The following is a 26,606-nucleotide window of genomic DNA, read 5'->3' as shown; positions in this document are numbered from 1 at the left end:
TCCACTCCCATTTCCACCTGAAAGGAACCAAAGTTTTTCACCCTGAAGCTGCTTTTTGGGGTATTGGTTTTTAAGCTGTTTTGTTCAGAAACAAGACTCAGGAAGACCATTGACCCTAGCGCCTATCCTGCCCAAGAGATTCAGATAGAAAGAACTGCTTCAGAAAGGAAATCTTAGGATGTTCACTTTGGCCTAATTTGAATTAAGCAGGTAAATAGGACGGCTTCAGGCCAGGGCTTGTTAGCTAGATAATCCTGGTTTCCTATTGTTTCCGAGTTGCCTGGCAAGAATTTGTCCTGTGTGTTCCACTCTTCCTCAAGTACCTGGTAATTGTCCGTCATCACTTCTGAAATCTAAGCCCCCATCTCCCCTTTTCTTCTTTGTCCAAAATGTTATATATACACAATGTTGTCTTACAATCTTTGGAATTTTCATGCTTATGTGAATTCCTCGTGTACATTCATTAAAATGTGATTTTCTCCTGTTAGTCTGTCTCTGTTCATTTGATTATTAGCCCAGCTAGAAGACCTTAGAATGTGGGAGGAAAATTATATACTATTTTTTTTTTATCCCCCATGCAACACAGACAGACAGACACAGCACACACATGCACACACGCACACACATCCATACACAAAGACACAAACACACTGTCTTGAGCAGACCTCCTCTAGGGCAAGAATAGTCGCTCATCTTTGTATTTACTGTGTCTTAGAGGGTGGCTGGGCATCATAGGCACTCAGTAACTTTTTTTTTCTTTTTTCTTTTTTTAATAAGGGTTTCAAATAGAACCTTCTCTAACCTAGCCAATCACAGGTCTCAGAAATCCCTGATTTTCATCTTTGTTGCCAGGGAGGATAGAGGTCTCTCCCCTGCTATCCTTTGGAGTTCCACCTCTAAAGATATTCTCCCTTACACACACACACACACACACACACACACACACACACACGCAGACACACACACACGCAGACACAAACAAACACCTTCTGCTGTAGCCATTCTTATTCCTCTGGGCTTTGCACATTCTCTGCCACTTAACTGTTCTCACTCCCAGCTTCCCCTCTATACTCTCACCTCATTTAAGACTTCTCTGAGACGTCCTCTGGGAAGCCTTTCCTGACATAGAGGAAAAGACGTGTGTCCCTCCTGTGTGCTTAACCTACCCATGCTCCAAGACGGCATTGTCATTGCTTGACCCCTGGAAGGCCCCAGGGACAGCTAACCCAGAACATGTCCTTTTCAGTTGATTGTGATTATCTATTTAAATCTGTCTCCCTTATTACACTGTGAGCTCCTTGAGAGCAAGAACTGTGTCCCTAAAACAAGAACCTAAAAGCATGCCTGGCACACAGTAGGTAAATATTTGTGGAATTAATGGTTGAGAGAATTTAATCTTTTTAAAAGATAATATGCATTGGAATTTTAAATTAAGATATTTATTCTAGAAAGTATGGGAAATACATAAACATACAAAGAAGGAAGTGAAAATTATTTGCAATCTCCTAATTCTGAGATAACCCCTTTTATGAATGAGCTTTTCAGAAGGGGGATACTATGTGAAAAGTAAAGTGTAGAAAATAATTCAGCAACAATGTGTCTTGCATAAAAAATAGAAAAACTAATTAGAAGGGGGTTTAGACTCTAGGTATAAAATAATAAATGTATGGACTAGATGGCACTAGAAAAAGAACAAAATTAATATGATAAGAAATACATGAGATCACAAGACTTGAAAAATGATTAAAGGTGGTGGTGAGTGGCAAATAGAATTATCAGATGACCTAAAGCTTCATAAAATGTTTGTTAAATAAATTTTTAAAAATGGAGATTAGATGAATGGGGGTATTTTTTACTGATTTCTCCCTTCATCAGATATTTATTGGGCACCTATTCTATGAGAGGCACTGCTCTTAATTACTGGGGTATGCCACTGAACAAAATAATAAAAGCGCTAGTCCTCCTGTAGCTTCAGTTTTGGTAGTAAGAACTTTGGTAACATTGAGAGAAACAGGTAGATTTAGACTGCGAGATCAATCAAAGAAAGTTAAAAAGTTGTTTAAAGACTTTTTAAAGAGCAGATGTATTCCTTTAATTCCCTATGTATGTAATGATAGGAATAAAACATATTCCGGGCTGTCACAGCGTAGTGAGCTGGAGTCTTTTTGGCCAATGAAGAAAAAAGACAGTTACTTTAGAGAGAAGTGTAAAATCCCCTAATTATGCAATGGCTGGTGGTTGGTTGGTGTCAGATGTGGATGGGCCAAAATCCTTCTTGATGAAAATTGAGAATTCATTTTCCTCTGAGGAGACATTCCCTAATAAAAAATTCCATTAATAGTCAATAGCTAGAAAAACCACAGAAAATTTAAGAAACTCCGGAAGAAAAAACACTAAATAAGTAAAATGGTCCAGTTATGGTTACACAAGTATATTCACTTTGTGAAAATACTTTGAGACCAACATTGATAATTTGTATGCTTTTCTGTATGTGTATTAGGTATACCAATAAAAATTTTGCTTTAAAAGCAAAATTACTGCCGATAGAGCTTCTTCTAAAAAACAAGCACAAAATTAAACAAAACAAGAAAGTCCTTCCCTGTTTCTGTCTGATAAGAAGGGTTGCTACCTTAGGTTGTGATGTGAGGCTGGGTTATGAGGGGCCCTCCTAAGGCCTCTGGAGTAAGTGCATGTGGACACACCACACTGAAATTCCGTTGCCCTAACTAGTTGGTTGACTACAGACAAATGTTTAAAACTCTCAGAGCTTTATGTCCTCCATTTGAAAAATGAGAATAATACCAACATCTTAAAATCACTATGAGGTTGAAAGAGATAATGTGTATGAAGTGTTTGGCCTCGTGCTTGCCATACAGAATACCTCCATTAATGTTAGTTTCTCATTTTCTCCAACAAGTTCCCTCTTTTACAGCTTCATGAGCTTTCCTAGGTCTGAGCTCCCAGTAAAGTCAAACGGTCAAACATGCCGAAGGCTACTGGGTCAAACATGCCGAAGGCTAAAGAGCAGACAGAAGAAGCTCTAGGAGCATCCAAAGCCAGTCAGGCCCTGGTATTCTTGAGTACAAGGAAAATGTGAAGGGATCCCTGTCGTAATTGAAACCCAGCCAAACACAGCTGCTGAGATGCCAATGATAATAAGGGAACTTGCAGCTGGAATTACAGCATTTGCTCACTGCACATATTTTCCCCACATCAAAATAGGAGGGTAAGTCAGACAGCAATATGAAATATCGAAACAGTGGATTTTCCATCGGATGATTATAACAGGGGATTTGTGTTTACTTTTTGGTACCAGCCTTACAGAAATGTTTGGTTGATTCATTAAAATCCATTCCATGATTATTTTCATGTGTGCCATCTTCTGACACAGGGCTTTGGAGAACTGAGACATTCTGCTGTCAGCAGCAGAATGTGGCATTAACTTGCTTTTCTTAAAATGGTTTTCCCCAAGTTTTCCATTCTTCTTAGTTTGGTGCCTAAGGTAACCTGGTCAAGGTTCATCTAGCAATGGAACTTACATGGTCATTAGCTCTAAAGCTTCCCCTGGTTCCTCCCTCCTTGATTCAAGGTCCACCCGGGCCTTAATCGTTTTGGCTCTTGGATGTCTTCGTCCCTTCACATAGAGCCCTGGCCTTCTGCTGCATGTTGATGTGCTTCGTTTGTGACCTTAGGATCCCTTCCTCATCACATCTAACTGATTCAGTATTCCCCCATTCGTATCTCATCTCTTTGGGATGATTAGGTTGTGGTTTCCATGAACACCATGCCACATTAGACCTACGCAGGTTGTTTTTTTCTTCATGTGTTTCTTAAATGTAAAGTAACTACTCCATCAACCTGTCACTGTCAAGAGAAAATTTGTTATTTCAAAGTACATATTGCTTAAGTATGTACTTTTTAAGCACACTCCAAATGTGATACCATATGTCATTGGGTGGTAAGGTCCCTCCAGCCTTGGCTCAGTAGAACATCTAACCCTGTCTGTCCTTAGCATCTTATGGCCTTGGGCTGGCCTCTAGCCTTTAAGGGACAGATGAGAAAGGGGAAAATGATACAGGAAAAGTGATACATGGAGTCTGATTCTCTAACCTCAACATCTCCAGCTTTTTTCTTTTTGTTACCACAGAAACAGGGGCTGGGACTCAAAAGGCTTCTGGTCTCTCACCCATCAGTCTGAGCATATTGTTTTTTTATCCTATGGCAGTCAGGACCGGGGAGCGAAGGCAGCTATTGGTTGGAGTCTGGGACTCATTTCTGTCATTGAAACGCTGGCCTAATGAGCAAGCATAAAAATTGTAAAAAATTTAGACTGCATGTATCATTGAAAGATCTGGGGTCTCAGGAATCATCTCTATAAGAATGAGACCGAGACAACATTAACAATGACAAATCGTAAGCTCATGAGAATAAAGTGATATGTAGTTAATAATTACCTAATAAGTACTTAATAAGTACTTTATAATTAAGTTGCATGGAAGTTCGTAATCACCTCCACAGTAACCCCCAAACTCACACAAGTAAGCATATAAAGGAAATTTGTCCAGTGGCCTGTGAGGTACCTTGTATTTCTGCACAGGAGGGTGTAAACATTGCCTTCTCATCTGCCTGCCTTTACCGTGTTACCAGTCCATAATCTATTGTACGTCATCAGCAAAAGGAAGAGGTCCAGAGATTTGGGGAGGAGGGGACATGGTTACAACCATGACAGACTCGTCTTCGCTGTACAGAATTCTCCTTTAAAATTCAACAATTTTTTACCTGGGTCCAAAGCCACTAAAATTATAAGCAATTTTTCAAAATGTTAAGTATATTTTTCTGGAGAGGTTTTATCACTTTCATGAGATTTTTAAAGAGATCCACAGTCTCCAAAAGTTCTGAACTACTGCTGCATTCAAATCACTAGAAAGTGGTACAGAAAAGAAACAAAAAAGTACTTTAACAAATATTTTATTACTGACATGTATTATTTATGTAATTAGAGAAAATATTTTAAATTTCATTGAGATAAAAAGAATATTTGCTTATTTTTACTTCTGGTGGCAGTTCTCATTCTCAGTGTATAATTCCAATAGCCATTAAGTTAATTACCCTCAGAAATTAGAAATGGAAAGCACACTAATTGTGGTTTCTATATCATGCCCTTTATGTGGGCATATATATTCTACAAGGACATGGTATGTGGGTAGGTGTCAATGTGGGTGGCACCAATGGGGTAGCTTAGAGGTTGAGAGGAAAGAAACCCACTACATCGTCTTTAGTGGTGTAGGGGTGGCCAACCCATCTTAGGTTTTCAGTCGGAACCCTTTAACAAAAAGACGGATTCACAAAAGAGAAACAGTTTATGAAATGTGAGCAATGCACATCATGTGGGAGAAACCTAAATGAAAAATAACTCAGAATGGCAGCTTAGAATTACAGTTTATATACAGTCGTCAACAAAAAACAAATTTGTAGAGCAATAACTAGACAAATGAAAGCAGTTTTAGACTTCTAAAGAGGGCAAACAGTGGGAAGGGAAATATATGGGAAGAACTAAGGTTTGTACAGTCCTCTGGTTGCATTCTCTGGGCTGAGTCTGTATCCAGTATACGGAGAATTTATATCTTGCCTTTAGGCAAAAAAGGGGAGCTTTTTCTGCATTTGCTACTTCTTAATTGTCTCCAGTTCCAAATAATTTTTACGTCGAAGATGCATATTTTAGGGTGAGAAAGTCTGGTTTCCTTCAGTGGATTTAGGTTCTGAGACAGAAATCAGATATGAATGATTGTCTCAGGGTCACAAATGCTGAAGCAAAAATACAGCCTGCTAGCTGTTTGAATAGGGCTCGAAGCAAAAGAGTGAGATTTATTGTAGTTGTGTTACCCGACCTGGGCCCTGCATTGAGGCTGCATTGAGATTACTGAAAAGCAGGATCAGAGTCTTTCTCCAAGCAGACAAGAATATAACTAAAAATGTGATGTCCTTGAATTATGCCTAAAACATGGTTTTTTTAGACATTGTTGTCACTCACTGCAAGATATTTTGCATTTATAAAATAAATTGTAAACATGATTCACACTTCTTTGCATGGCTTATTTATCATGTGATGGATTTGGTATTAGAAAGGAGGAAGTTCCTTGCTGTCTCCACGGAGTGGATCTTCTAAGGGCTGATGGGTTGGAAAATCCCAAGAGTTTTGTTATTCATAATGAAGCAAAGATGTGAAATTTGAGCTCTTGAGTTTCCTTGGTGCTAAGGAAGGGCCTCAGTTCCTTTTCAGTTTTTTTGAAATAAATTCAGTAATCACCCTGAAGCAGAGAGAATTCCACTTCTGATTTTGTAAAACAATGGTCAAATGGCTTCATTCGTGTGTGTGTGTGTGTGTGTGTGTGTGTCTACCTTTTTGCCTTCCCTTCCCTGGATTGTTTTCCTCTTCCTCCTCCTTCTCTTTCTTCTTATGGGCCCATGTGATTCTCCAGCAGGACCCTACATGGTTTACTTTTGGTCAAGACCCTGGCATATCCCAACCTTGGACAATGAGAGTGTTTCTAGTGGAAGAGCTCTCACTCAAAAATTATTTTCCTCATGAGTTAGCCATGTTTCAGAGTCTTTCAGTAGAGACTAGTCATGGCTTTCCATGTTTTTCCGGTAGAGAGCCTTACCTCAATGTTTTGAAGTTCTTTGTCTTCAGTGTTCTCTGTGGCAAAGAAAATTCCCATGATATAGGCAGCTCTTTTAGGAGCCACTGGTGGGAGAATTTGTTGAACGGCAACTAAAAGCAAGAGAGGCTTCTAGGGGCTCGAATTTGTTTGGATGGAAATGGTTCAAGAGTTGGGATGCAGGACATTTAAATATTTCAGAAATTTGCCTTAGATAATCCCTGATTTGAGTACATGCATAGAAAAGAGACTGCCTACTGCAGAATATGAGCACATGTGTTCAGTCCAGTGGTGTCACCTTCATGTTTTAATTCATTTAAAGTCAAAATCCTATTAATTGACTCCTAGTGTTGCGGAAAAGCAGCGAGGACCGAGAGACTCTAGCGGCACACAGAGATCAGGGAGAACACAGCTTTATTACGCCGGGGGGCTCAGCGGGATTGTTCCCCAAGACTGAGCACTTACTGGGGTCGGGCGCTTTGTTTTATTGGGTTAGGCCTCCGGGTTGCGGGTTGCGGGGGAAATCTGGCCGGGGTGCCGGGGAGGTCCGTCCCTAACAGCTGTGATTGCTTAATACTGTTTTGACGGGAAAGCCTCTAACTTCTGTGTTTGCAGGAAAACTGCTCCGATAAGGTATCGGAGGAGGAGGGGAACAGAAAGTTTCTAGCGGCTGTGCTCGCAGGAAAAAAACACATTCCAACACTAGTAATAGTATCCCTTTAGTTCTTTGAAGGCTAAGAAAGGGTTTACAATGATTACTAATTCATAAAATTTATACACTTTGTGGAAAAGTGAGACAAAATATTTTAAAATTATACTTAAAATATATTATTAACAGCAATGATAATATAGCACACCCACTATGTAGAAAGGACCATGCTTGGTAGCCCGGATATGCAACATGTATGACTCTCAGTTTGGCTATGCCAGATACAATGCATTAAACACAAAGTTTCATTTCTGATACCCCATCTCACTGGGCTGGTAGGAAATTCAACTTCAATCATTCTGGCGTTCCATCTCCTCCACATTTATTCGCCCTGCCTGCATGTCCTTTCCGCTCTACTGACAGTTGCTTTTGAGCCATGCCCTCTTCAAAGAAGCTAGAAGCACCAGGCCCAGGATTTCATTTGCCTGCAGCATTTCGGGATGATTCGTTCTGTAATCCTATGATTGTCACGGCGTTGCTGTGGAGTGGGGCCCAGTCCTTCATGGCTCCAATCCTGGCATTGGCTCCGTTTAGGAAAAGTTCCTCTCTTCTCAAACCATATCCACTTCAGTGGATTTAGGCTCTTAGAATGAAGTCAGAATGTGAATAATGTGCTTAGGGTCACAAATGTGGAGGCAAGGGACAGAGTCTGCTGGCTGCTCAAGTGGAGTTTGAAGGAAAGGAGAGAGATGGGGAAGGAGGGAGATTTAGTATTTTAAAAATTATCTTGCCTCACTGTTTAAGAGGATTGTGCAGATTCTCTCTGATTTGTTTATTTCTCTCTAGCCATTGATTTATTTTCTCTCTGAATTGATTTAACCCACTAATATAGCTGGTCAATCTTTTGAGAGCAGGCCACTACTTTTTCCTGACACAAAGTTCAATAGACATGCCCTCTGTGATCTAAATAGTGTCTCTAAAATCCAGATCTCTTGGCTTTATGAACATCTTCCAGAAGTTGTGCTTTTTATCAACTTCCTGGTGAGATGCCATGTAGGACCCGGCACAACTGGTACCATGGATCATGGGTCACTTACTGACCCAGCAATGTAGACTATATGCTACTATATGACATACATTTCCAAAGGGTAATAGCAGGGGATATCACTGAAAAGTGAGTGAAAATCGATCATTGGGGGCAAAAAAGTATTTTATGTATAAGGGACAGATATACATACAACACATAAACTGATATATATAGTATATCTGTGGTATTAAAATGTCATAGGGGGAATGTCTGAAATGCCTGTTTAGGGGGCCAATAATGAAAGAAATGTTGGAAAAAACTGCCCTAGGTATTATAAAAGCAAAAGAACCAGTATGTATGCACAGGCTGGGGTTGTGCCGGGCAGAGTGCTCAGCAGTTTCATGCATCATCTTATTTAATCCTCAAACAGTCATTTGTGGATGAGGAATCTGAACTCAAATAACTCGCCCAAAGCCACACAGTTCATAGGAAGTAGAGCTGAGGTTTACGGCCAAGTTTGTTTCCAAAGCCTTGCCCTTCCCATTAAACCAGCCCGCAGAGTCCAAATCAGCTCAGAGATGTATGAGTCATTATCTCTACCTTCGGTATTTACCTTGTTGTTGAGCGCAAGAACAGGAAAATAAACAACTGACGACCCCTACGTATAAGCATGTCATCACAGTGTATCTGCCTTGTGATGGACACGTACGACATCTGCCACCTGCTGCCTTTGAGGTCTGAGTATATAGTTGTTGGAAGGGGAGCCGTTTGCTGGGGGAAAGGAAACTGTGGCAACCTTTACCTTCCGTACTTCTTTTTTCTACTGCCTTTCTCTGGGCTGTACCCAGTATGATTGTACTCACTCCCAAACCCTACACATTTCAGGTTTTTTCACCAGCACTCCCTTGGGAAGAATGCCTTGGGATTAGGGAACTCACGGATGCAAGTTGAGGATGAGCACTGGTTTGGCAGGCAGGAGATTTCTAACCAGTTACTCTGACATTCTCTGCCGTAGAGAGCCAAGTAGTAGCTCCATGTAGAGCCAAGTTCTGGTTCCTTCTGGAAGAAGGTGGAGGCCACTCTATGATCCATCTCCACCATCACCATCAGCTCCTCTCCAGGCCGCTTGTGCTTCCATGCTGGGTGTAGATCCACCTATGGTTGAGAACTGTTACTTAGGTTACCTTTTCTCCTATGTGCAAAAAGTTAGCTGCTTTAACCCAACTACTACCTGAGCAACATATAGGGACAGAGGGAAATTCAGAAGACAAAGAATGAACATTTACGGAGGCCCTATCGTAAGAAGCGAGGTGCTTTTCATGGATTATGTTATTTATCCCTTTACAAAACCTTAATATTATTCTCATTTTACATATGAAGAAAATTAGGCATGCAAAAATTAATTTGTCTAAGTCCACGCAAATGGCTAGGGTGAGTCTAAACATTGTGCTCTTCAGAGGTGCTCCAGGCCAATCCTGGGGAGACCTGGCAGCAAAAGCACCTTAGTAGCAGGGCTCTATCCAAAATAAGGTAAAGAAGTGGTGTAAAGAAGGTGATTCTCCAGAGAGCAAACTAGTGACACTACCTCTCTAGTGTTGTGTCATTCGCAAAAGGTGAAAAAAATTCACAGACTCAGCCTGAAATGAGGAGAGCAATGAAGTAAGTTTATTCAAGAAGAACGATGCCGGCATAGAAGTTGCCGGGGCAGACAACTGCACCTAACTTTAGGTTAGCTTTTTCTTATATAGGAAAGGGTTGTAAATTTCCTTACAGCAGGAGATGTGATGTATAGACTGAGGTCATTTGATTGACATATGTTGGTTATATAACTAGTTTCTTTCTGCACATGCTCTTACCCAGAATGCATACAGAAACACCCATGGTGGGGGGAGGGCAAGCTTTACTGTTCATTTTATTTTAATTGTATTATAATGAGGCTAGAGTTCAACTAATGGACAGGTTTTAACAGTTGTGCATGTGTGAAGAACCAGTTACTTAATACCAGTTGGGTCTTATCTCCTCTTTTTAGGAGGGTTTGGACACCTTTGATTTATTTCTAGAGGGTGAGCCTGGGCGGTTCCTGGGGAGGGGATGCGGGCACGGGCAGTCCCCCTTCAGGTTCACTTTTTTTTAACTCTTTTGCCTCACCATCTCGTGATCCACATTCACCTATGTTGGGGAACAACACTTTTCTTCCCTTTAGGTTCTTCAGCTGGTTTAATAATTAATTTAACGTAAGAGAGACTAACAGATGAAAAACAAAATTCGTATACATAGGAGCCCTATAAAAATATGACCGTCCCCAGATAGGTACTAGACTTATTGGGTGACTACTTCGTAAGGTATGTAAGTGTCTAATCGCTAGGTTGTACACCTGAAACTAGTATAATATCGTGTGCCAACTGCAGTTGAAAAATAAATTTTTAGAAAATTTAAAAATATAATGAACCCCCAGCAGTCAGGTAATTGAAGCTCATATGCCATCTTGAGCTAAGTTGAAGGTGGTAGGGGTCTCGGGCTTCAAATAGGAGGGAGACCATGCACAAGATGAGAAGAGTAAATGTTTAGTAAACAAATGTTTTTGCCATGCCTCGCAAAAAAGTCTTTCTGATATAGTAGTTATCTCTGGTAATAGGTCTCTTCCTGCTATAGACCCCCTATCTAAATTCTTTAAGGCAGTTCGGAGGGAGATGCAAAGCTCTTCCTGACTCTGCTGGGCCCCCAGTTGTCTTCAATTCAGTATAATCTATATGCTAAAGGGACACATTCTGGGGTGGCATATTCTGCTCCCCCTCACCTACAACATTCCCAGGGCTGTTTGATTACTCCTGGCCCTCACGATAGCAAAGGGGGCAGCCTGGCTTTAATAAAAAGCTTGAGCGTATCACATCATTTTTATAGTGCTTGCATTAGTAAGATACCCATAGGGAGACATAATTCTGAAGAAAAACCAAAGGGATACAAGTGACAAAATGAAGTGTGTTGTAACCAACAGTCAGGACAGAATCAGGAGACTTTCTAGATGTCGGTCTCCTCAGCAATTCACTTCCCTTCTCCAGTCTCCCATTTCTTTATCCATAAAAGGAGAGGGTTAACCAGCTCAAGTTTTCTTCCAGTGTGAACCAGTCAGCTAAGTGATTTCTTCGTATATTTCGGGAGCATTTCTCCTGCCTGGTCTTTGTCAAAGACCGTGTTTGCATTTAGTTCTGGATCCTTAGGGATGATACCACAAGTAGCTGGAGGTGATTATATCAGGGATATACCTTAGAATGTCCTGGTGTCTGGATCAGAAAGGCAGCAATGTAATACAGAAGCTTTGTGTTTAAAAATCGACCCTTTACTAAGGAAATTCTTATCAGGAAAAGTTATGCCTCTTAGAGGAACTCTGATCTTGCCTGCTTTCTGCACTTTCGTAGGCGTGCTCTTCTTCACATAAAGCATTACCCCGTGATTCTCACTTCCTTCACTGTGTCCCCTGGAAGATATGTGTCTACTGGGATACCCAGCTTCCAGTCTTTGCCAAGATTGATACAAGGATTCCACTGTTTCTGAGTCCATCTGCCTGTGTTCACTGGCCCAAAGAAACACACAAGCAGTATAGAAAGAAAACTTGTTTAATACTGAATAGGCCAATCCAGAGAAGAGTAGTCAATGCTACAGATCCAAGTCCCTGATGGCGTGTAAGTTACAGATTATATAGGGCAAGATCACAGGACACCATGGTTTAGGGGTTTGGGGTTCTGCTGGGAGCTGATTGATTAGAGGTGATGTAAGGGTAATAAACCATTTCTTGAGGTCTTGAGGACAGTTCTGAGGTCTACTCTGGCATCTCTCTTTCTGGTTTCATGGGAAAGTAGTCAGGGGGTCTTTCCACCTTAGGGCTAAGGAGCTGAAACATAACTTCAGTCAAGATGCTATTTTTATCCTGCCAGAAGTCCTGACATGTGACCATTACTTACATCGGGGCTACTGTCTTCTGCTGCCTCAGGGGGTTGCTGATTATCCAGGGGGAAAGGCTAGGTCTCTGAGGGTATGAAGAGATATGATTTCTAGAGCTAGGATTTAAATCTAAATTTAATCAGTCATAAGGACCTTTGGTTTCAAGATCATAAGTTCATAACCTTTTTGTAGAACACCGACCCTTTTTTAGCTCCTTCCACCACAGTAGAGAGGTCTTAGCATGTATTTGATATCCTTTCTCATCCTCATTACCAATCTCTTTCAAATGTATTACATAAGAGTGCAGTAAAGGAAAGAAAATAGCAAATCATTGATTCTTTAAGGTGTACCAAAATTGAGGTCATATAGTGTTCTCTATATTTCAGTGTAATCCTTGTAACAACTTTTGAGGTAGCTACTGTTACAACGATTTTACAAGTGAAGAAATTACGTCTTAAAGAGATTAAAGGGATTGCCCAAGGTCATAAAATGATGGAGCTAAGGTCTAAAGCAGGTTGACTTGACTCCAAAACCTAAGCTTAAAACCACTGCACTGTCCCATGGCTGCCCAAATGACCCTCATCTCCTTGACCCACTTAGGACATTTGGTGAGCCAAGACTGAGAAATCATTAAAATTTGGGTGTACTTTTCTATTTTTTGAAATCTTCTAGTGAGGACATTTTTTCCCTTCCTTTGTATCTTGGGCAGCTTTTACTGTGTATTTTACAGCCTACACTTTCTAGACTTCCTGAAAGCCTTCCAAGAACTGGATTCCTTCCTTCTGTGAATAAGACAAGTTCTTGTGTGCTTTTATTGAGGTTGAGGAACACACCCTCTGTGTAATAATTGTTCCCACAAAGGATGTTTCCTATTGATGTCCATTAGGTCCTATTCTCCAACTAGATTCATTCACACATATTTATTGAGCACCTACTAACTTCAAGGCAGTGCTAGGCACCAGGAATATAGTGGTGGAGAATACAGACAAACCCTGTCCTCATGGAGCAATGTTTTGCTGGTGGAGAACCAGCGTCTCCAACATTTTCTGATAATCCCTTTTTCCTGCTTTCTAGCCAAACTGCCATATTCCTCCTATGATTCTTGAGTTAAATTCAATATCTAAAAAGATTACCTTATAATTCTTCTATATGATCTTCCTCTTCATGAATCCTATAGCCACACCTGGTTGCAAACTTAAGATGCATGTTGTTCTCTTCTCACACCAAGGGGAAGGGAATGAATATTAGTGAGCACCTATAGTATGTGCTGGTATTTATAATACTTTGTCTTATTTAATCATCACAAAAGCATAAGGAAGCAAAAGTTATTATCCTCATTTTCAAATGAAATACCTGAAGTTTCTAGATGTTAAATCACAGAGCTTGAAAAAGGCAAAATTTGGAAGTGGACAATTTGCCAGGCACAATGCAGAGGGCCTCCTTTCCTGCCTATTTAGAAAGGGAGTTATTCTCCTAGAACTCCAGTCTCAAGGAAATGCAGGGAAGCAGCCAGCATTTCCCAGGTATGGGAGACCGGACAGAGCAATGACAGAATCATAACAAATTAATTTGTGTCTCTCCCCACCCCCACCCTAGACTGTTCTTATGGGATCAGAAGGAAGCCCCACTGTTTGCACTTCTACCTTTGTTTATTCCTTGATTCTTAAGTGTTTTCAGTCTTCAAATATTCTCTATTGACTGAGAGGCAGATTCTGTGTTAAGTGGCCAATTAGGTCACTGGAAAGGAAGCTGAGCTGACAGGAAGGTAGAGAGATTCCAGATGCAAACTTTTGGTATCCTCCAAAATTGAAGTGTTGACCTTCATGCTGCCAACTCCAAACAATTTGGGAGGTAGAGAAATTTGCCTCTGGAATCTGTTTACCCAGCTTTGCAGCTGGGACTGGGCCTCAGCTCAGGTGGCTGATGATCTGAAGTTATAGAAACAGGATCTAAGCCTGTACAACACAGGACTAACATCAAAGCATCATGATGTTATGAACTTTTCCTTGATAAACATGAAATCTCTGTATCACAGTTCTCCAGGGAGCTAGATTCAGCTTAAAGAGGATCCCTCCCTCTGTTCTAGCAAAAGGATTTTAATGATCGAACTTTCTAAATTTAGTTTTTTCTTAAAAGCTTATTTCACTTATAACGAACATAAAGTATTACAGTGAAAACTCAGGTACTGAACTTTCTAAAAATTCCCTTTTAAGTTACTTGTATATTTCCGATGTTTAGAATTTCTTGGCTAATGGCTTATTGTGGAGAACTATAGCCCTGAGTGAGTGATGACTACATTGCTAATTGATCCACTGTTGTCCCTGGAATATGGTTATGCTTGTGTGTCCGGGTTTTTAAGATAAATCAAAGGATGACACCAACTGTGAGTCACTCGAGGGACTTCATTTTCACAGAGCCTGTCCTAAGGACTATATAAGAGGGACGTTTAAGGAACTTGTACTGAAAAAGAGCAGGGTAATTTAGGTTAAGTCATTCAGGAGTAGTTTAGAATGAAGTTTCTTCTATTGACACTGGTCCTGCAGGCCACTGCTTCTGGAGCTGTTCCCTTGAGTGAGAATACAAACACTGGAGAAAATGTGGAATTTGCTCTAGTAAGTATTAACACTTTGTATTTATCCAACCTGATTTTGTCTTTAAGATTTATTGCACTGACCAGCTTCATCTTGAGAAGTACTCTTTGAAAACTGGTTTAGGAGACTATTTGCTTTTAGCACTGAGTTTTTCTTTGCAGAAGAGGAATGTAAGAACGAGGTATTGGTTTTGAAGGAGTATTACAGAATTGGTGGGTGAATTTGTCCCTTCTACTAAAAAGCTCACGCGAAAGAGTTTTAGTTCAAAATAATTAGCATTTTACTTCTGTTATGGCAGTTTATATTAATAATTTAAAGTCGGTTAATAATGTAAGATTTGAACAATTGCTTGATTAATTTAACTACTTCAGTTTGCCGTGATAATTCAAGAATACTCTCTACCTTTACTATCCCAGATATTTCTTCATGAGCATTTCTTAAAAATAGAATTTTTCAATTTATTTTTGCCTAATTATATGAGTTCTGATGATATCCCCATTTTCTAAGATTGTTTTAATTTTGAATTTGTCATAGATATCCATTGTGTTGAGCTTTGAATTTTCAGCAAGAAAACTTTATTCCAACCTAAATTAATTAACTTATACATCCTGACAATAAAGGTTTGCTGCTTACTGAATGCCGTGATAAGCTAGATGCTGAGATGGGTTTCAAAAACTAGAAACAAGTTTGAAGAGCTAGAGACATAAAAGTGTTCTTAGTGGGCTTCCAGAAATCAATCTTGTTAATTGTTTATGATGTGTCTTTAACAACACAGGAAATTAAATTTTTTTTTCTTATTATAATTAATTGTCCAATACCTGGTTCAAAAGCACCAGTGTGCACTTGAGTCATACATACAGAGCTCCAACAGAAACATTTCCATGTATAATAATGTATTGCTGAATGTATTTTTTTCCAGAGGTACTTGAACGACTATTATGACTTGAAGTTGGAGAAAAGCACAAAAATGAAAGTCAGTAATGACTACATGGAGAATAAAATTCAAGAAATGCAGCAGTTCTTGGGGCTAAAAGTGACTAGGCAACTGGACACATCTACTTTGGACATGATGCACACACCTCGCTGTGGAGTGCCTGATGTTTATAATTTTAGGATAATGCCAGGGAGGCCAGTATGGAAGAAACATCTTATCACCTACAGGTAACACCATAGCAATGTATTTTTCTACTTTCATAGAGGTCTGACTTCTAGAAACCAGAACCATTTAGATACAGCCCAAAATCTGGGAGTAGATAAGAAGCCTCCCTAAATTGTTAACACTACCCCTCTATTAAAATTCATTATCTCTGGAAATGTGGATTATTCACTCAGGGATTGTTTGGCTGCCAGACTAGGAAGGCTGCAAACAAAAGGAGAATGAACCTAAATCTGCAATAAATAAGACACAAGAGAAAGTTTTATAGAACAGTCAAGATGGATAAAGGCATAAGTATGGGCGGGGGCGGGGGGGGGAGCTGGAGCAAAAAGCATGAGCTTCTGTGAATGCAAATCTTTCTCAATGGTGATCCATAAATCATAAATGAGAGCAATCAAGTTAGATTCTTTTAAAGGAGGAAGCTGTCCAAGGATAGATATTTCTGTAGTATACGAAGCATATATTTCAACTGGACAATTAATTTATGAAATGATTCATTCTCTAATGATGCTTGCAGAAATGAAGTACAATAAGAAAAAATTAATACATGGTTTCCGTATATTTTTCTCTCTATTGTTTTGCTGGTAAAGAATCAATAATTACACTCCTGACATGAAGCGTGCAGATGTTGCCTATGCTCTCCAAAAAGCGTTTCAAGTATGGAGTGATGTGACCCCTCTGAAATTCAGAAAGATTAATGCAGGCGAGGCTGACATTATGATACTTTTTGCACGTGGAGGTAGAGAACTTGGATTTACTTCATCTGTATCATTTGACCTGACCTGTAGCACATATAGAAGGACTAATTTTCTTTCCTTTTTAAAAAGCTCATGGAGACGGGGTTCCTTTTGATGGCAGAGGTGGAATCGCAGCTCATGCTTTTGGCCCTGGAACTGGTATTGGAGGAGACACACATTTTGATGAGGATGAAACCTGGACTAAAAGCTGGAGAGGTAGGCAAAATAAACAAACAAAACCATAAAAGAAAACCGTAACAAATTCTAAATATGTAACCATTTTGAAAGGCTACATTCTGGGAAAGGATTATAAAATGGGAAAACATATTCTGATTATAATTTTTGCCACTAAATAAAATGTAGCACTTTGTCTCAATTTTGCCCTCTATAAATTGAGTCTATTGGACTAGATTGTTTTAAAGATCAGTTCTAAGAATCTGAGGGTGAGCTAGTTCATTAGCATAAACTCAGGAAAGTTGAGAACCATAGTATGGAACGGTAAAAACTGTTATTTAGGTGATTAATTTTAACAGTGCAATTCGTAAACTCAGGCAAACACAGGTACTAATTTTGTATGTGCTATCAATCCTAGGATAGAGTAGTCATCTTCATGATCCGTTATATGTTGATCATTTCTGAGATTCATAATGACAGAGAAAGATGATGCGATAGAGAATTTAGAGATCCTTGTAGAGAAACACAGGGTTATATGGTCATGGGGTTCTATGGCCTTGGGGTCTGTGGTCCTGGGGTAAAAATTTCAGAATGCCCAACTGATCATTTAATAATACCTTATGTGCTTTTACAGAGGGGGCTGTAACTCACCATCCCTCTCTAAGAGTTGGAAAACTGGGAAAACTAGTCTCCCCTGTTTGGAGAAATCACTATCCATTGAAACATTTAAACCATCATATCAGAAGCCTTCCTAATCTTTCTGTTGGAAATCTTAGATTATATGACTGACTCATATGGAAAGTAAATGAAGAGAATGTCATCAAGAATATGCCCTAATCAGCATTCCCCTCTCTCTGGCTGATATTGCACACATTGGATGGCAATATTCTACAGACTAGAAAGGCTATTTGCTTTAGTCTGATTCATGGCTTAAGGCTGACAGAATTCTGCTTTTTTTAAATTAAAGTTTATTGGGGTGACAATTGTTAGTAACGTTACATAGATTTCAGGTGTACAATTCTGTATTGTATCATCTATAAATCCCATTGTGTGTTCACCACCCAGAGTCAGTTCTCCTTCCATCACCATATATTTGATCCCCCTTACCCTCATCTCCCACCCCCCAACCCCCTTACCCTCTGGTAACCACTAAACTATTGTCTGTGTCTATGAGTTTTTGTTTCTCATTTGTTTGTCTTGTTCTTTTGTTGTTTTTGGTTTATATACCACATATCAGTGAAATCATATGGTTCTCTGCTTTTTCTGTCTGACTTATTTCGCTTAGCAAGAATTCTTGAGAAGAGGACTTCTGCATTGTCAAAAGACAAATGATGTAGGATTAGGTTTTTGCTGAGTTGCAAATCCTCACCTATATATGTCAACTCTGTCTAATTTTTTCCAAGGTTATTTGGGGTTTATAACATTTTTATCTGATATGGGAGATTTGTGCAAGTTACCTCATAGAATATTTTGGAATTCTGCAGCAATTTAAGAAAATCATTTAATACAGTTCTTTCCAGATAGAGGAAATTGAGACCAAGAGATAGTTAATAGCTAGCTTACGGAAAAGCTGGGACCAGAACATGCATTTCCAACTCTTACCTCAGCCCAGTGTGTACTTTGTACCCATCAATATTGCCTTATTTTTAATTGGTTCCATTCTATGTTTTCAAAAAGCTGAACTTTTAATGGAAATTTTAACTTCAAGTGCTCATTCTCAGCCTAAATCTTTGACCCCATAAATTAAATGAATAATTAGCTCAATGGTTATTGAGTTTCGATTATGGCGTAAGGTGATGGAATGGGGTGTTTGGATACAGACATGTAAAAAACATGTTCTGACCTGGAGGAGCACACAGTCTAGCGAGGAACAGAATACGACAGAAATCCATTTTTCTGAGATGAGAACCAATGGTGGCCTTTGGTACAAAGGATTGTAGGAATTGGGAATAAAATTAATTCAGGCTTAGGTCAAATTATAAAAGGCTTTGTTTACTCTTCCCATGTTACACAGAGTGGAGAGAATGACAGAGTGTTTGCTTCTTTCTCATTATTTGAGAAAACTGAAACCTTTTCTGAGTTAGTTGCTGAGCTCCTGTGTTATAGGGAGTGTTCCCAAATACCCCCCAAAGACAGAGGGGTAGACTCTATCTTCACACTTGGGTGCCAGAGAGTATTTCAAGGCCAAGCTCTGTAGCTAAGTAGAGTGTGACCCTAGGCAAGTCAGTTCTGAGCTTCAGTTTTGCCACAGAAAAAGAAAGTCAAAAATGAAGACATTAGACTAAATGAAACACAGGTAAAAAAATTACAGCCAGGAGTATTCAATTCTTCTGGGAATTGAGAAACTTGAAAGAAAGGACACACCACTCTCTCTTACCTACAAAAATACAGAAAAAATGAATAGGTTTGACTACAACTTGGCAATGTAAATATGTCTAAGTTGTAAGCATAGTCTCTTTGATTTCATTTAGAACCCTACTAATAAAAGGATGAGTTTTAGAGCCAAGAAATTTAGATTTGAGTCTTGGGTCAGCACTTAATTTTGTCAATTAACCTTGCTGATACTCTGTCCTCAGCTGTAAATAGAGAGCATGGTGGCTTCCTTTCAGTTGTATAAGGATTAGACATATTTCTAATCCTTATTGGTATATTTCTCAGTGACTCATAGTACCTGGAACTTAATATGACCTGATGTTTGGATTTAGTAAAGCATGGCTACTAAATACTTTTCTATATCTACTCAAGTCTGATCAAGAATAAAAGTATAATGGAGTGGGAATGATTTAGAGGCAACGAGAACTATTGAAGACATCTATGAGTTATTCTATACATTTTCACAACAAAATATATTTTATTTGTATGATAGGGCAGTGAGCCTTAACCAGAGGAAATTTTGCCCATTTGACATTGTGTGGAGACATTTTTGGTTGTAAAAACTGAAGAGGGTTTTGCTACTTGAATTTGATGGTAAACTAAAGATTTCTAAACATAACCAAAAATTATCTGGCCTATAATGTCAACAGTGCCAAGGTTGAAAAGCCTTGTGCTAGAAGGAGAGGAACCAAGTACAGGATTTCCAAAGGTTTCCCTTCCCATCGTGTCAGATGTCAGTCATGTCACTGTCTTCTATATGCCAATATATTTCAATGCTCTTTTCCCCTTCTGGTTGGTTTCTTCTTAGGCACCAACTTGTTCCTTCTTGCTGTTCATGAGTTTGGCCATGCCTTGGGTCTTAATCATTCCAAAAATCGAAAGTCCATAATGTTCCCCCACATGATCAACCGTTATCATAACCACAACACATTTCACCTCTCTGCTGATGACATACGTGGCATTCAGTCTCTCTATGGTGAGTTGAATTTCTTTACCATTGTGCTTTATGAAGATACTCACGAATGTTTCCATATTATTTGCATTTGGATAAAACTTTAACATCTACTCTTGAACACCATGAAAACTCTGTGAGGTAGGTAGCACAGATATCATCTTCCTTTTTACAGATGAGCACAAGGAACCTAGTATGTTAATGCCAGAGCCAGAGGAAGAAACTGAGTCCTCTGGCCTCAAATTTGTTCTTTTTATCCAACATACCATTGTTTATTGAAGAAGATGCACAGAGAAATAATAAAACTGGAACAGGGAACCCAGAGTGAAGGTTTTTTCCTCCATGATGTTACAACCACATGGGGAAAAAAATCTTTAATGTATGCTTCCTATAAATGTTATAGAAAGCTTAAATTGCTTTTTATGCATTTTTAATCTAGAAAATTAAATATTTTTTAAAAGAATAATTCTTCCTCTTATGAAGTAAAATGCAGTTTATTTTTCTAATGCCTCTTGAAATATATTTTCAGGAGGTCCAGAAAAGGACCACGACTCATCAAACAATACAGAATCAACTACCTGTGACCCCAGTTTGAGATTTGATGCTATCACTACAGTGGGAGAAAAAATCTTTTTCTTTAAAGACAGGTAGGATCATTTTCATATATGACAAATTTTAAAGACCCTGTCCTGAGGTGTTTTTTTCTGGTGGAGGGGGTGGTGAAAGGAGTTGTCATAGAATAGTAGTAATAATGGAAAATGAAATAAATAAAAATTGTGAGAAGGGATTGGACTTGAATCTGTCAGCAGTGGAGAGACTTGAAGATTTTGAAGCAAGAGAGTAATATGATTATATTTATGTCTTAACTAGAAAGCTGGCTTGTAAAAAAAAAAAATAGATTTGCAGGAAGAATATGGGTTGGGGAAAGATACGACAGGAAGCAGAGAAGCCAGACTATTTTAACCCTAGATGAGAATGGTGAAGTCTGACAGAGTACCCATTTAAAGGACTTGATTCATGCTTATAGAGAAGAGAATTCTAGGATGACCTATGGTTTCTGTCTTAACAACACAGGTTGAAGCAGATATTGGAGGACTATAGAAGACTGGTATTTGGTAGGGAGGAAAGACATCCTTCATTTTTTTTTTTAATTTCCTAAGATTTTAATTAAAATGCTCTGTAAAGAAATATACCACACAGAGATATTTTAAAAATACAAAAGGATTACAGGCAGACAATGGATGAGAATTCTTTTTAAAAGAGGCACACAATAGGGAACAAAACTAAACAGCTTTTATATACTATTTATACATTAATTATAAGCCATAGTACTAAAAGCTTTCCGAACATTGGCAAGGAAAGCTGAAAAATTTTTGGTCTTCCTTACATTCTCTTGAAATTCTGATAGGCACTCAAGATGGGGAGCGCTATCTGTCACTTCATAGTCCCTTGCTTCATGTAGGTGTAGGCAAAACATAAATGGGCTATCAGGATGCTTAGGGTCAATATTAGTGAATATAAACTGCAATTTGTCACCATAAATTTTTCGAATTTCTAGTCCAAGTCGATCTTTATACACGTCTACAGATTTTTGGAGCCTTTTCAACCTGTCTTCACTAGCTTTTTTAGCAGTATTAATGGTTTCCTTCTTCCTAGCATATTCTTCCTTAAGATCCTGGACATTTGCAGTCAGTACTTCCATTTCCTGCTGTTTGCTTTTTACTTAACAATCAACTTGTATCTTTCTTTTCTTGAATGAGCTTATTCTGCCTGCGGATCTGATTTTGATATTCCAATAGTATCTGAATCACTCGTTCTTCTTCCTTTAATTTCACAGATAGTTTTTCTGCAAATGCTTTATTGATGTCCTTGTAGGTATCTCTTAGTCCCACCATCTGACAGGGGATGTCACTGACATTGCCTTTGAATTTGTTCCAAAATTCATTTATGCTTTTATCTAACAATGCAAGTTCGTCCTCTACCAATTTGTAAGACAATGCTTCGCCGGGAGGCCTGAGCCCCGCTGCCTTCCCAACACAAGACATGAGCCGGTGCAGCTTAACCACCCACCTCCCTCAGCCGCGCCAACTTTGCAATTTCAAACCTCATATCCTTCATTTTTGAGATTCAAAAACTTGAGATGCTTGAGAATAAGTGACATCCTTTAGATTACAAAACTGGTGAATGGACTGTGGGCCCAGATTAGAACCTAGATCCTTTGATTCCAAGCTCCAGGGTATTTCCATATACCAGTTTGCCTGTTAAGATCATTGCTGTTATCAAAGGATTAAGATTATTTCCTTGTGGTGCTTCTACACAGACATCCATGGAATAGAATGTGAAGATAATGGAAAGAAACATTCAGTTATTTCATAGGTCTTCACACTTCATGGTTCTTGAATCTACAATGATTTTTAACGTATTAAATGTTTTACATGTCAGTTCCTTCAGGTGGAAGATTCCTGAGAGTCCAAAGAGTGGTGTTAGTTTAATTTCTTCCTTATGGCCAACCTTACCATCTGGTATTCAGGCTGCTTATGAAATTGGAGCCAGAAGGCAAGTTTTTCTTTTTAAAGGTAATTCCAATTTTGCTATTGAGTCTACATCAAGGAAATAAAACAAATTATACACTACTACTTTTTTTTTATAAACATAGATGAAAAAAAACCACTCCAAATTTAATACTTGAACTCTGAACTATAACCTAAAATTGCTTAAATACTTAAGTAGTACATACAACTTCTGGGAAAAGTTTGTAAAATATAGGTTGCAATACTTGTGGGGGAAAAAGTACAGAACCATAGGAGATAGAAGCCCCTTCCCCCCTTCATGGGCTCTCGTGAACTGGGGCTGAGGGTGAGATGACAGAAGCTTGAGCTTATTTAAGAACAACAGGCAATACATTTTGGAGCCATGGGGAAAAGCTGATGCTGTTTGTAGTGAGTCAGTACATATTCCTATTATTCTTTTTGTATAATTCTAATGTACCCTTTTTCTTTGTCTTCACAGATGATAAGTACTGGTTAATCAGCAATTTAAAACCACAGCGATGCTACCCCAAGAGCATACATTCTTTGGGCTTCCCTGACTTTGTGAAAAAGATCGATGCAGCTGTTTTTAACCCACTTCTCTATAAGACCTACTTTTTTGTAGATTATCAATATTGGAGGTGAGCTTTAATGGTTGGTAATTTGACCCCTAAGATTTGTGAAACAGGTAGAGAGTGAGGTTTTCCACATGCTAGCTTCCTATGCAAATTCCTGAAGTTCTTTGAACTTCCTGGGAGAGGGATCAAGAGAATATAGGGCTGGAATAGTTATTGTCTACCTAATTATTTTCTCTGTACTTTTGGATTCTGATTTATGAGACAACACATAATATGTTTTTAAAGGAACACTTTAAATAAAATGTCATGTTATTGACCATAGTGAAAATACATTGGAAAATAGTAGTAGAGCTGTATGAGATCTAGTCTCTACAGTCAGTTTGGAGGGTGAATGTATTTTCAGATTCCTTTCTGTAATATAATGATTGGACCTAATAAGACAAAATAAGGAAACCGTCCTCTTAGTGAGAGCTGATCCTGCAAGGTTTTCACCAACAGGAAATTAGACAATCAGGCTCTATAATGTAGGACTGGGCAAAATGAGGAAACCATCCTCTGAGTGACAGCTGATCTTGCAAGGTCTTCACCAACAGGAAATTAGACCATTGGGCTCTATAAAGTAGGACTGGGCCCTGGTCGAAGCACTGTGGAGGAGTGAAGAAAGTGCTTGACTAGAAGTCAGGAAGCCTAGGGTTAGAGTCCTATAGGGACTTGGAATAAATCAGTGGAGTGTTTAGGTCTTTGGTTTTCTTATCAACACAGTTTATCCTTTCAGGAAGACCCTTTCAGGAGAGAATAAGATAGGTTTTATTGTTCATGTCATGACATTTATTTCTGATGAAGCTCCTGCTGGTTATTTCATTATACTCAGGTATAATGAAAAGAGGAAATTAATGGACCCTGGTTATCCCAAATTGATTACTACATACTTCCCAGGAATTCCGCCTAAAATTGATGCAGTCTTCTATTATAAGAGTAAGTAGATTAGGAGCTATGAAGATACTAGAAGTCCTTTTTTGAAACACTAAGTCTTTCATACTATTTTATATCTTGCATTCTTTACCTTCCTTTCAGCCCCTTCCATCCAGCATGGGCTCTCATGGCCTGGGGCTGAGATGGGATGAGAGAAGCTTGAGCTTGTTTGATTTTAATGTCTTCAAGTAAGGTCACCAAAAAAATTGTTGACTAAGCCAAGATATTTTGTTGTTTCTTCCCATCCCTATATCTTCTTCACTTTCTCCATCAAGATTTCTCTGTGCCCTACCTGGACCCAATCTCCTCTATTCCACTCTGAGTTCTCCACCTGGAATGTGACTTTTCAAAAATATTTGCATCTTGATAGTCAAGTTGTTGAAGACTAAATAAACTTCTCAATAAAATTAATGAAGGTATTTAATGAAAGGACTGGCAGTAAGCAGATATCTGGGGACAGGATACCTAGCGAAGGGACCCAACATTTATATTCTAGAATCAGACCTTGTTTAATCTAGATAATCTATAAAAACACAGATCTATGTTATTTAAAAAAAAAATACAAGCAGAGAATTAAACAATTTGTTTTCATTTGTAGGACACTACCATTTTTACCAAGGATGTAACATATTTGAATATGATGTCCTGTCTAATCATGTCACCAAAAAGCTGAAAAACAATGGCGAGTTTGGATGTTAGGAATGGCGGGCCCTGCTAAGAGCTCCATCCCCCTCCTATCGGAGCTATCTCCACCGGCACCATAGTTCGAGGCCTCCCCGTCAAAACAATGTTGAACGATCACAGCTGCTAGGGACGTTCTGCCTGGCACCCCGGCCAGATTTAACCAATCCCTAGCGTTGCAATAGCAATAGCGCAAATCCCCCCAAACCCGGAGGCCTAACCCTATAAAACAAAGCACCCAACCCCAGTAAATGCTCAGCCTCTGGGAGCAACCCCACTGAGCCCGCCGGCGAAATAAAGCTGTGTTCTCCCTGATCTCTGCGTGCCGCTTGAGTCTCTCGGTCCTCGTCATTTTTCCGCAACAGGAACAGTATAATTCATGGTGTTTGTAAATTCACGACAGTTTATTACGCATTTATCGCATACTTATTATGTGCCCAGTGTATCACTAAACAGTAACATGTATCATAAAGTAAGGTAACATCTATAGACCATAGAGAAATGGTCATATGGATAAGTGATTATACAAAATACATAAGATATTTTAATTTTGAAAACCCTCATCATCAATTTTTACTCGACTCTGCTATAAAGTTTGAAAATTGACACCTTCAATGGCCAAGAGAATATCTTGGTTCCTAATATCCTTGAACTGAGAAGTTATAATTATTTCTCTGACTTAACTAAAATGAAGAAATGATTAGTTTCTTTGTTAAATGTTTCAGCAAGGATATCATAATTCTTTTAGAGTAAAAACAGAATACACCTAGAACTTTAAAAATGACAATTAATGTATATAAGATATAAGTAAATTATATAATTATGGTGATGATGTAATTTTATTCTGTGGCCAGTGTTGACTTTTCTAGTATCTTATATAAAGTGTATATGTATGTGTGTGTGTGTGTATATATATATATATATATATATATATATATATTGCTTAAATAAAAACTTTGAAAGTGTTTGGTTTTTAAGAATTTTTCTTTAAAAATAGAATATGTGTTTTGAAAATAATTCTGGACCTACTCCTAAATAAAACAATTTTCTATGTGATTATACTAAGAAGTGACTAGAAATATGGTAACTAAGAAAAGAAAAAGGTCATATTTGCTTTGACCACTTGTCTAAAGCCACCTGAATCCTTGGTCTCAAGTCAAGAAAACATCCTCCAGACTGCCTATGACCCCAAGGAGCACCTACAGTGTATGACCATGAGTTTGGAGAGGAGAAGGGATGAAATCGAACTTTCCATTTTAGTAAAATTTCTGTTGCAGCTCAAGTCTAGGATATGGGCCATGGAATTGCCGTGTGACCTTGACAAGTGATGAAATCTAAGCTTCCTTAAATTTAGAAGGAAATATTAGTGATACCCACCTCATTGATTTATTCTGGGGAAAAAAAAGATGCATACCGTGCTATTTGGTGAGCACATCCTGCTGGTAGCTTGGTCTGCCTTATATCAATTTTCTCCACTACCTTAACATACATTCTCCCTATTTTCTGGATTGCACACATACTAAAGCTCCCACTTATCTTTTACGGGTTTGTGGAATGCTTGTAGTTTTCAATTTATTTGCAGACCATTGC

The 26,606-nt window shown here is 38.8% G+C and overlaps 1 protein-coding gene and 1 pseudogene across 1 annotated transcript; one reads left to right on the top strand and one right to left on the bottom strand.

Moving 5' to 3' along the window:
- Positions 1-14,753: 14,753 nt before the first annotated feature.
- MMP12 (matrix metallopeptidase 12) lies at positions 14,754-25,210 on the top strand. The gene is made up of 10 exons (XM_033120777.1): positions 14,754-14,886; positions 15,785-16,026; positions 16,612-16,760; positions 16,849-16,974; positions 20,114-20,281; positions 20,787-20,904; positions 22,700-22,833; positions 23,267-23,426; positions 24,235-24,338; positions 24,934-25,210. The coding sequence occupies exons 1-10, from the start codon at positions 14,785-14,787 to the stop codon at positions 25,032-25,034; spliced, it is 1,404 nt and encodes a 467-aa protein (XP_032976668.1). The 5' UTR covers positions 14,754-14,784; the 3' UTR covers positions 25,035-25,210.
- Positions 21,570-22,302, bottom strand: LOC117030383 (kinetochore protein Spc25-like; annotated as a pseudogene).
- Positions 25,211-26,606: the final 1,396 nt, after the last annotated feature.

The sequence above is a fragment of the Rhinolophus ferrumequinum genome, chromosome 11 (genome assembly GCF_004115265.2).
Source record: "Rhinolophus ferrumequinum isolate MPI-CBG mRhiFer1 chromosome 11, mRhiFer1_v1.p, whole genome shotgun sequence".
Lineage (NCBI taxonomy): Eukaryota > Metazoa > Chordata > Mammalia > Chiroptera > Rhinolophidae > Rhinolophus > Rhinolophus ferrumequinum.
Note: the sequence above shows the minus strand (reverse complement) of the source record. Positions and strands in the feature narration are given on the sequence as shown.

Excerpts from the sequence above, each read along its gene's own strand:
- MMP12 (XM_033120777.1), top strand. The coding sequence starts at position 14,785 with ATGAAGTTTCTTCTATTGACACTGGTCCTGCAGGCCACTGCTTCTGGA. Across the intron at positions 16,761-16,848 it reads GATACTTTTTGCACGTGGAG|CTCATGGAGACGGGGTTCCT; the intron begins GTAGAGAACTTG and ends CTTTTTAAAAAG. Across the intron at positions 16,975-20,113 it reads CTGGACTAAAAGCTGGAGAG|GCACCAACTTGTTCCTTCTT; the intron begins GTAGGCAAAATA and ends GTTTCTTCTTAG.